The sequence below is a fragment of the Entelurus aequoreus genome, linkage group LG06 (assembly GCF_033978785.1).
Source record: "Entelurus aequoreus isolate RoL-2023_Sb linkage group LG06, RoL_Eaeq_v1.1, whole genome shotgun sequence".
In the NCBI taxonomy this organism is placed as follows: Eukaryota; Metazoa; Chordata; class Actinopteri; order Syngnathiformes; family Syngnathidae; genus Entelurus; species Entelurus aequoreus.
Window position 1 is genome coordinate 62153305 of NC_084736.1, and position 11476 is coordinate 62164780.

At 39.5% G+C, this 11476-nt stretch overlaps 1 protein-coding gene across 5 annotated transcripts in view; it reads left to right on the forward strand.

The window, feature by feature from the left end:
* kdm2ba (lysine (K)-specific demethylase 2Ba) overlaps nt 1-11126 on the forward strand; it is a 35056-nt gene extending 23930 nt beyond the window's left edge. For all 5 annotated transcript variants that reach the window (XM_062051155.1, XM_062051157.1, XM_062051158.1 and 2 more), the window contains 2 exons: nt 281-499; nt 10890-11126. In XM_062051155.1, the coding sequence (XP_061907139.1) occupies nt 281-499; nt 10890-11071 (401 nt within the window). In that variant the 3' untranslated portion in view covers nt 11072-11126. The remainder of the gene's footprint in view (nt 1-280; nt 500-10889) is intronic.
* Nucleotides 11127-11476: the final 350 nt, after the last annotated feature.

The following is an 11476-nucleotide window of genomic DNA, read 5'->3' on the forward strand; positions in this document are numbered from 1 at the left end:
ACTGACACAAACACCTCTAACTGCGTGCCAATAGTTTGGCCGGCTTACCGGATCAGTTTGTCAATCCGGTTTAAGTCCCTTTTGCTGGTGCTGCTCCCCCAACAAACACCTGCAAAGTACAGGGCACTGGCCACAACAGCATCTCCAACAGCTTGCTGCACACATTAAAGGACCTAAGCTTCCTCAGGAAAAAAAGAGTCTGCTCATACATTTCTCGTAAACAGCTTTGCAGTTGTCAATAATATTGAAAATATTATGTATGCTACTCTCTGACGGACAGGTCAGATGGATAACCGCTACAAGTTGAGGAATGTGGAGGATTTGCGTCTGGCGGGCTTGGACATCACCGACACGTCTCTACGTCTCATCAGCCGCCAGATGCCTTTGCTGTCACGGCTCGACCTGAGCTACTGTAACCACGTCAACGACCAGTCCGTCAACCTGCTGACGGCGGCCGGGACCACCACTCGAGACTCGCTCACAGAAATCAACCTGTCAGGTAATGAGTTTGTGTAATAGATTATATAGATAATATTAAATGTCACATGCTCCCTCTTAAATATCCCTGATCCTGTTTTAAGTGGCGTTATTGCCAAGCAATTTGTAAAGCTGTAGAGCAGGGTCTAGGGTCGCACGATATGTATGATATAAAATGATACCAATTTGGCCGACGATAGAGCTTTTACTACTATCATCATATTGTGACAATGCATGATGACCTATTCTAGCTGTGTCTCACAACTGAGTTAGCGACAAGCGAACAAATCATATTTGCCAACCCTCCCGTTTTTAGCGGGAGAATCCCGGTATTCAGCGCCTCTCCCGACAACCTCCTGGCAGAGATTTTCTCCCGACAAACTCCCGGTATTCAGCCGGAGCTGGAGGCCACGCCCCCTCCAGCTCAATGCGGACCTGAGACTGAGTGGGGACAGCCTGTTCTCACGTCCGCTTTGCCTAACGAATTCAAACGAATGGAAACAAGAATTTCAGTTCATCCAGGACAGTTCGAAGGGGAAGGTGTATGTTGCCTGTAAATATGTAGAACAGACTTCTCCATTGAACACGGTGGCCGAAATGATATACTCCTCATGAACGGAGAAGTTAAACAGGACAATACTGCCATCTAATGGATAGCCACCGGAACACTGAAATTCAAGTATTTCTTTTATGTAAATAAAATACATATATATATATATATATATATATATATATATATATATATATATATATATATATATATATATATATATATATATAGCTAGAATTCACTGCAAGTCAAGTATTTCATACATATATATATATACATATATATATATATATATATATATACATATATATATATATATATATATATATATATATGAAATACTCGAGTTGGTGAATTCTAGCTGTAAATAACCACGCCCCCAACCACCCCCCACCCCCCACCCCTTACCCCCCACCTCCCGATATTGGAGGTCTCAAGGTTGGCAAGTATGGAACAAATAGCTATTGGCTAATGTCCCTCCACAGTGCAGCTTCTAAACCGCTAATCTTCGCATCCATGGTAGCAAGTAATCTGTGTTTATTTTACAAGAATAAATATGACTGGAGGACTAGAGAACAAGGAATAGCTAAACATGCTACACTACACACGGAGGAGGATACAGAAACATGGCCAACTGCTAAGCTAGAGCTCTTGAATGTAAACATGGGTGGGCAGATAGATACAAATATTGACCGAAATTATTACAGGTGTGAATGAATGATGGGTTCTCACTTCTCTGTGAGCGCTTTGAGTATCTAATAATAGAAAAGCGCTATATAAAATCTAATCCATTATTATTATTATTAAGTATTGGATCAGTTAATGGTCAATACTACGAATATTGTAATATACCACAATCGTTTTTTGTTGTTTTTGCAAATGCAAGAAATAAGAGCCAATAATAGTTTTTACTTGTATTTCTTTATTTTGTACTATTTACTTTATTATTAGAGATGTCCGATAATGGCTTTTTTGCCGATATCCGATATTCCGATATTTTCCAACTCTTAATTACCGATTCTGATATCAACCGATATATACAGTCGTGGAATTAACACATTATTATGCCTAATTTTGTTGTGATGCCCCGCTGGATGCATTAAACAATGTAACAAGGTTTTTCAAAATAAATCAACACAAGTTATGGAAAAAAAATGCCAACATGGCACTGCCATATTTATTATTGAAGTCACAAAGTGCATTATTTTTTTAAACATGCCTCAAAACAGCAGCTTGGAATTTGGGACATGTTCTCCCTGAGAGAGCATGAGGAAGTTGAGGTGGGCGGGAGAGTCCTGGAAGAGTTAGTGCTGCAAGGGGTTCTGGGTATTTGTTCTGTTGTGTTTATGTTGTGTTACGGTGCGGACGTTCTCCCGAAATGTGTTTGTCATTCTTGTTTGGTGTGGGTTCAGAGTGTGGCGCATATTTGTAACAGTGTTAAAGTTGTTTATTCGGCCACCCTCAGTGTGACCTGTAGGGCTGTTGACCAAGTATGACTTGCATTCACTTGTGTGTGTGAAAAGCCGTAGATATTATGTGACTTGGCCGGCACGCAAAGGCAGTGCCTTTAAGGTTTATTGGCGCTCTGTACTTCTCCCTAAGTCCGTGTACACAGCGTCATACATTTTACTTTTTGAAACAGATACCGATAATTTCCGATATTACATTTTAAAGCATTTATCGGCCGATAATATAGGCAGTCCGATATTATCGGACATCTCTATTATACATTTTGTATAAAAAAAGAAAATTATTTGAATATATAATTGATTTTGTTATGCCGTTATCCTGTTTTTGTCTGATTATAACTGTGATCAAGAATGCAATCATTCAATGATCTTGAAAAATTAAGATATAAGCATTGGTATGACAATACTGTCCCTGTAACTACTTGGTATTTGGTTGATACCCAAATTTGTAGTATCACACAAAACAGTATGAAAACAGAAGAAGAAGAAGTGCTTTTTACATTTCAACAGAAGTGTAGATAGAAACATGTTACAACAGAAAATAAACCACATAAAAGAGTAAAGTATCAAGTACGTTTATGATAGTTTAGAGAAAATAATACAACTGGAAATGATGCAATTTTACAGCATACGTCAGCAGCTACATTAGGAGCCTTTGTAACCCGTTTTAAGTGGTTCTAATTATTATCATTTACATACCAAATAATATATTGTGATATATAATGGTATCACAAGAGGCTGCAAAATAGATCATAATATATCTTAGCTCTATCGCCCTTCTTTAGCAGGGTCCCCACTTTGCTGTGGCAAATGGTGTGTCCGTTGTAGCAATGCTGTGCTGACTCATCACCTGCAGAAATCACGTCCTTTGCCATTAAAGCTCAGCATACCAAATGTACGCCTGGAACTTGATGTAACGCTCCTCCCTGGCGCTGCGTCTGCCAGCGAGCTAGCTTTATTGTGCAATGCAAAGTGTCAGAGTGGCGTAAATCACGCATCACGCAGTAGAAACATGTTCTGTGAAGAGATCAATCAAGTTCTTATCTGACAAGTCTGACTGGGGGAACTTGGCAGTGAAGGGAAAACCTTGTAATAGTGAATGTGTCTATGGATGTTCTCATTCATCCAGGTCATTGTATTCTCAGGGCATTCCATCAATTGTAACTGGACTGTTTGGTTGGTCTTTGAAGACGTTTTGCCTCTCATCCAAGTCGGCTTCATCAGTTCATGCTTTATAGACTTAAATACTTAGATTGGTCAGATCTAACTAGAGATATCCGGTAATGGCTTTTTTGCCAATATCCGATATGCCGATATTGTCCAACTCTTAATTACCGATTCCGATATCAACCGATACATACAGTCGTGGAATTAACACATTATTATGCCTAATTCTGTTGTGATGCCCCGCTGGATGCATTAAAGGCCTACTGAAATGAAATGTTCTTATTTAAACGGGGATAGCAGGTCCATTCTATGTGTCATACTTGATCATTTCGCGATATTGCCATATTTTTGCTGAAAGGATTTAGTAGAGAACATCGACGATAAAGTTTGCAACTTTTGTTCGCTGATAAAAAAGCCTTGCCTGTATCGGAAGTAGCGTGACGTCACAGGTTGTGGAGCTCCTCACATCTGCACATTGTTTACAATCATGGCCACCAGCAGCGAGAGCGATTCGGACTGAGAAAGCGACGATTACCCCATTAATTTGAGCGAGGATGAAAGATTTGTGGATGAGGAAAGTGAGAGTGAAGGATTAGAGGGCAGTGGAAGTGATTCAGATAGGGAAGATGCTGTGAGAGGCGGGTGGGACCTGATATTCAGCTGGGAATGACTAAAACAGTAAATAAACACAAGACATATATATACTCTATTAGCCACAACACAACCAGGCTTATATTTAATATGCCACAAATTAATCCCACATAACAAACACCTCCCCCCTCCCGTCCATATAACCCGCCAATACAAATCAAACACCCGCGCAACACACTCAATCCCACAGCCCAAAGTACCGTTCACCTCCGCAAAGTTCATACAGCACATATATTTCCCCAAAGTTACGTACGTGACATGCACATAGCGGCACGCACGTGCGGGCAAGCGATCAAATGTTTGGAAGCCGCAGCTGCGTACTCACGGTAGCGCGTATCCAACTCAAAGTCCTCCTGGTTGTGTTGCTGCAGCCGGCCGCTAATACACCGCTTCCCACCTACAGCTTTCTTCTTTGCTGTCTTCATTGTTCATTAAACAAATTGCAAAAGATTCACCAACAAAGATGTCCAGAATACTGTGGAATTTTGCGATGAAAACAGACGACTTAATAGCTGGCCACAATGCTGTCCCAATATGTCCGCTACAATCCGTGACGTCACGCGCAAACGTCATCATACCGAGACGTTTTCAGCAGGATATTTTGCGGGAAATTTAAAATTGCACTTTACTAATCTAACCCGGCCGTATTGGCATGTGTTGCAATGTTAAGATTTCATCATTGATATATAAACTATCAGACTGCGTGGTCGGTAGTAGTGGGTTTCAGTAGGCCTTTAAACAATGTAACACGGTTTTCCAAAATAAATCAACTCAAGTTATGGAAAAAAGTGCCAACATGGCACTGCCATATTTATTATTGAAGTCACAAAGTGCATTATTTTTTTTAACATGCCTCAATACAGCAGCTTGGAATTTGGGACATGCTCTCCCTGAGATAACCCAGATACCTACTACAACTATGGGAAATACTATACTTTGTGCATAATTTTTTTTAACATGCCTCAAAACAACAGCTACAAAAACAATGAAGGCACACAGCTTCAGTCCAGAGTATACTAGAGTAATAAAGTAAACGATAACATAGTCCTCATTTAGTGCAAGACTGTGTGGTACTACTTTTTTTTCGCTGTTTGCTTTTCATCCATCTTCCGCTTGTATTCATCGTGTATCTCCTTATGATTCTTGAAGAGGTGGGAGATCAAATTGCTCGCATTAAAGGAAGACATCTTGGTTCCTCCTCGCATAACCAACTTTTCGCAGTCATTGCAAATTGCCAGTTTTTTATCCGTCAGACACACTTTAAAATAATCCCAAACCATAGACATGGTGTCGTTAGTCAGTCACCGAGCGAGCTCGCTTGTTAGCCACGGCTACAGCACCGGCAACAACACACTCTTGTTGTTGTTATGCTATGCTCGCGGCGGTTTGATGAGGTCATCAAGCGTCGCCAGTAAACCTCTCAGGCTGCAGTCGTGCTGCAACTCCTGTGTTGTGTGTGGGAAAGGGGAGGGGCTGCTGACTGGGAGACACAACTGCTCCTACGTCCGTGTACCGCTTCGTACAGCGGCGTTTTAAAAAGTCATGAATTTTACTTTTTGAAACCGATATTACATTTTAAAGCATTTATCGGCCGATCTAACCAAATAAGTCTAGGACTAGATCTGACCAATCTAAGTCTATGAGCATGAATTTATGAAGCCGACTTAGATAGGAGGCGAAACGTCTTCTAAGACCAACCAAACAGTCCCATTTGAATTCCCTGAAATTACTTGGAATAGTGAAGCCACTTACTTCCAGATCAGGGATAAATCTTAGATGCTCATTTTACCAAGATTTTTTTTTCTCCAACTTCTTGTAAACCTTTTCTTTTTTTTAAAATGACTACCATAATGTTCAGAGTAGGGTAGATAAACAAGGGGTGTCCCGATCCAATATTGCTATTGGCTAATATATATATATATATATATATATATTTTTTACATAAAGAAATACAATCATGTGTGCTTACGGACTGTATCCCTGCAGAGTGTATTGATCTATATTGATATATAATGTATATATTGTGTTTTTTATGTTGATTTAATTAAAAAAAGAAATTTTAAAAAATTATTATTAATTTCTTGTGCGGCTTGGTACCAATCCGGTCCGCGGCCCCGTGGTTGGGGACCACTGATCTAAAATGTCCGATACGAGCAGTCCTGCAGCGCGTCTAATTGAGCAAAGCTGGACAGCCAGTTAACATCTAAATGTCCTCCAATAATCGCACACGGTTGATCTTTTCTTGTGTTTTAGTCAAGTAATTTACAAAAGGTAAACCTGGTAGGCTACTTGGAGCTAGCAGCTACACAACAGCTAAGCACACATTAGCACACAAGCTAGACATATGTAATAAGGGACCTCAATTGAACAATATTTCAGTCTAAAACGGCACATTTGTCAATATAAACAAGAATCAAATAACCCCGAAAGGGACAAGTGGTAGAAAATGGATGGATGGATGGATGGATACACAATAATTCGATAACGATCAAAACACATTTTATGACCAATTTTATGCAGAAATCCAAGTAATCCCAAAGGGTTCACATACTTTTTCTTGCAACTGTGTGTCTATATATACAGTATGTATATATACAGTATGTATATATATATATATATATATATATATATATATATATATATATATATATATATATATATATATATATATATATCAGTGGAGGCTCCTCCATAGAGGTGGAGGAGGCCTGGCCTCCCCAATAATTTGAGAGAAGAGAGAGATTTAAAAAAAACAATAAATATATTTATTTTATTTATTTATTTTAACAAAAAACATATTTTTTGTTTTTTATATTCATATTATTTTAGTTTTGTTCATAAATCTAAATGTTCCCATGGCTAAAACCCAATATTGCAATTGTAAAGCAACAGGCCAGATTTCCCTATCAGTTTGTATTAAGGGAGGCCAGGCCTCCCCTAGGAAATTAGCTTCTCATAGAAGTCAATGTAATGCATGCTTTTTCATGCCAATATGTGATTGGCCAGATCACTGAAAATGGGTGGGCAACGGAGGCCTGGCCTCACCATGCATTGTGTCCAGGGCTGAAAGATTGACATTTTGTTCGTCCAATCACATGCTACTGGTTCATTTGGAATCAATCCTTTCCTTTCCTAATCAACACAGAAGCCATTTTGAGAATTCGCCAGCCACTTCAGTCAAACAAACACTCGCCATAGTGGCTACGAGTGTCCTATCAACTTGTGCTTTTCAGGAAATTTAGAGAACACCCCTGGCTATCATCCGTGAAGTTTATAGCTCATATAGCCAAATACTTTTGCTTAAAACGACCTCGGAAATCGGCACCAACCTGTGGAGTGGAGTCCAGGAGAGAGCATGCCGCCCCTCAGCTAAACCAGATGTGAGTTGAACTAATTAGATGTCTCTACCAGTGTTACACCACTAGTTCTCAGTAGTAATAACACTCCATTTTGTCTGTGTTTCTCAGCAGATAAAGCCAACTGGAACCATATTTTTACATATTTTATATTAAATATATTGAATAAAACTACATATGATAAAGAAAGTGTTATCTTATCTTTTTTATATGCTAAACTTGATTAAATTGGTGATTACATGTTGAAGCTGTAGAAGAATGAAAAATGTAAGCTAAACAAAATTGTTTTTAACTACATAATTAAAATTCCTGCCTTTTACACATGTTCACTTGGCGTTTATATAACATCCAAATGTCATTTCTCAGCTTAATTATCAGGCAGGCTCATAGACTTACAGCAATGTAATTTCTTCAGGAAGGCACAAGGCTAAGCTCTGCACAATGAATTGCATCAGCAAGAACTTTCTGACTGTAGCTTACACTCCAAATAGTATGCCTTTGGCCAGCACAAAGACAGATAAGAGAACAGGGAACATTCCATCGCGAGTGAAGTGAGCAAGCGGAAAAAAATGGCCTCCTCAATTCTGGAAGTCACCAGCCTCCACTGATATATATATATATTTGTGTGTGTGTATGTATATCCATCCATCCATTTTCTACTGCTTGTCCCTATGTATATTTATTTAAATCCATTTTTACTAAGATGTTTTGAGGCCATCTCCATGTAACATTTAAGCTGTTTTGGCAAAGTTTCATTATAAATATTATACCAAACAATACATTGCGAGAATCCATTCTGAATCGAATCGTCATGCCCAAAGATTCACACCCCTAATATTTACTGTTGTTATTTAGCACTTTATAGTCACCATATTGTGTGGAAACAAATATTGCCTGCTATAGTTTATTGATTATTATGCCAGCCTGCTGCTGCGCAGAGAAAAACTGAGTGTTGACTCAAACTCCAGACAAAAAAGATAATCAGTGTTTTGTGGCACATGACTGCCAGGAGAGGGCAGCACATGTGTCACCTAAAAGTGAAGTGGTGAAGTGAATTATATTTATATAGCGCTTTTCTCTAGTGACTCAAAGCGCTTTACATAGTGAAACCCAATATCTAAGTTTTCTGGTTGTCATGACAACTGTCGCAGAAAGACCACATGCGTCAAACTCAATGCTTGTGGGCCACTTCATTTTAAGCCTGGAAATAATATGCCTCGATAAAGTGCTTTTTCTTCCTAATGTATTTATTTCCATCTTGACATTAAAAATATATCTTTTAAACTTTTATCTTACTGCTCCCCTCACCTCCCAGGGGGTGGAACAAGGGTCAAATGCAGAGGGTAATTTCACCACACCTAGTGTGTGTTTGACTATCAGTGGTACTTTAACTTTAACTTAACTTTAATAATACTACAAAATACTATATTCTCATACATTCCAAGACATTTTTGTTTAAAATACATATTTAAGTATCTGATTTAGTTATGATTTCAAAGCAATGTATACATCAAATGGTACACTGTAAAAATGACAATAGATTTTACAATAAAATTCCGGGGCCTGAACTGCCAGTTTGGTTTTTTTACCGTGTAAACAACTTTCGTACCGTTTTTCCAAAGGTGTTTTATCGGGTTCAGGTCAGGACTCTGTGCAGGCCAGTCAAGTTCATCCACACCAGACTCTGTCATCCATGTCTTTATGGACCTTGCTTCGTGCACTGGTGCACAGTCATGTTGGAAGAGGAAGGGGCTCGCTCCAAACTGTTCCCACAAAGTTGGGAGCATGGAATTGTCCAAAATGTTTTGGTATCCTGGAGCATTCAAAGTTCCTTTCACTGGAACTAAGGGACCAAGCCCAACCCCTGAAAAACAACCCCACACCATAATTCCTACCACTTTGTGGCTGAGTTGTTGTTGTTCCCAAACTCTTCCATTTTCTTACAATAAAGCTGACAGTTGACTTTGGAATATTTAGGAGCGAGGAAATTTCATGACTGGATGTGTTGCACAGGTGGCATCCTATGACAGTTCCACGCTGGAAATCACTGAGAGCGGCCCATTCTTTCACAAATGTTTGTAGAAACAGTCTCCATGCCTAAGTGCTTGATTTTATACACCTGTGGCCGGGCCAAGTGATTAGGACACCTGATTCTGATCATTTGGATGTGTGGTCAAATACTTTTGGCAGTATAGTGTAGGTAAACAAATATAAGTGCATTGGCAATGATGTAATATTATGAGACAAATCCTTCTACATTTGTATTAACTAGAGATGTCCGATAATATCGGCAGTCCGATCTTATCGGCCGATAAATGCTTCAAAATGTAATATCGGAAATTATCGGTATCTGTTTCAAAAAGTCTTACATTTTTAAAACGCCGCTGTGTACACGGACGTAGGGAGAAGTACAGAGCGCCAATACACCTTAAAGGCACTGCCTTTGCGTGCCGGCCCAGTCACATAATATCTACGGCTTTTCACACACACAAGTGAATGCAAGGCATACTTGAGGGTGGCCGTATAAACAACTTTAACACTGTTACAAATATGCGCCACACTGTGAACCCACACCAAACAAGAATGACAAACACATTTTGGGAGAACATCCGCACCGTAACACAACATAAACACAACAGAACAAATACCCAGAACCCCTTGCAGCACTAACTCTTCCGGGACGCTACAATATACACCACCCGCTACAAAACCCCGCCTTCCCGCCCAACTTAACCTCCTCATGCTCATGTCCCAAATTCCAAGCTGCTGTTTTGAGGCATGTTAGAAAAAAATAATGCACTTTGTGACTTCAATAATAAATATGGCAGTGCCATGTTGGCACTTTTTTCCATAACTTGAGTTGATTTATTTTGGAAAACCTTGTTACATTGCTTAATGCATCCAGTGGGGCATCACAACAAAATTAGGCATAATAATGTGTTCATTCCACGACTGTATATATCGGTATCGGTTGATATCGGAATCTGTAATTTAAGAGTTGGACAATATTGGAATATCGGATATCGGCAAAAAAGCCATTATCGGACATATCTAGTATTAACATATTATTCACTGTTGTAAGCGGCCCTCTGAGGGCCACCATATGTGGCCCTCGATTAAAATGAGTTTGACACGCCTAAGATAGATCAGTATCTTACTTTTTTTTTTTAAACTTGTGCATGTATGATAATTGCCATTCTTTATTTTCTTTCCTTCTAGTCTGCAACCGGGTCACAGATCATTCCCTGACCTTTTTCAAGCGTTGCGGGAGCATCTGCCAGATCGACCTTCGCTTCTGCAAGCAGGTGACCAAGACGGCGTGCGAGCGGTTCATCGCCGAGATGTCCGTCAGCGTCCCGTTCAGACTGAAGGAGGACAAACTGCTGCAAAAAGCCAGCTAGTCCACAATGACCAAATGGATTGGAAGACAATTTGCACTTACTGGGGACATTTTTTTTAATTTTTTTTGGCATACCGGAGACGGCCTGCGATGGATCTGGAAATGGACGTCACGAGCATGCGTCGGTGTGGACTTTTTTATTTCTCTAAAAACGTGCTTGGTTGTTTTCATGATGTTCCTTCAATATTTGAAAGCAGTATTTTTATACAAACATGTTTACTGTGTGTGCCAACCTCCCAGCTTTCAAAATCTTGTTTTGACACGAGGACACTTAACGTCTTTCTAACAAAAAGAACATGTACAGTACATATAATACATGGATTTAAGTTATGATAAAAGTTCCTGGATATGCAGGATGTATTTCACTAATGGAGTCGACGCACTCCTTCACTTGTCATCAGTTTTT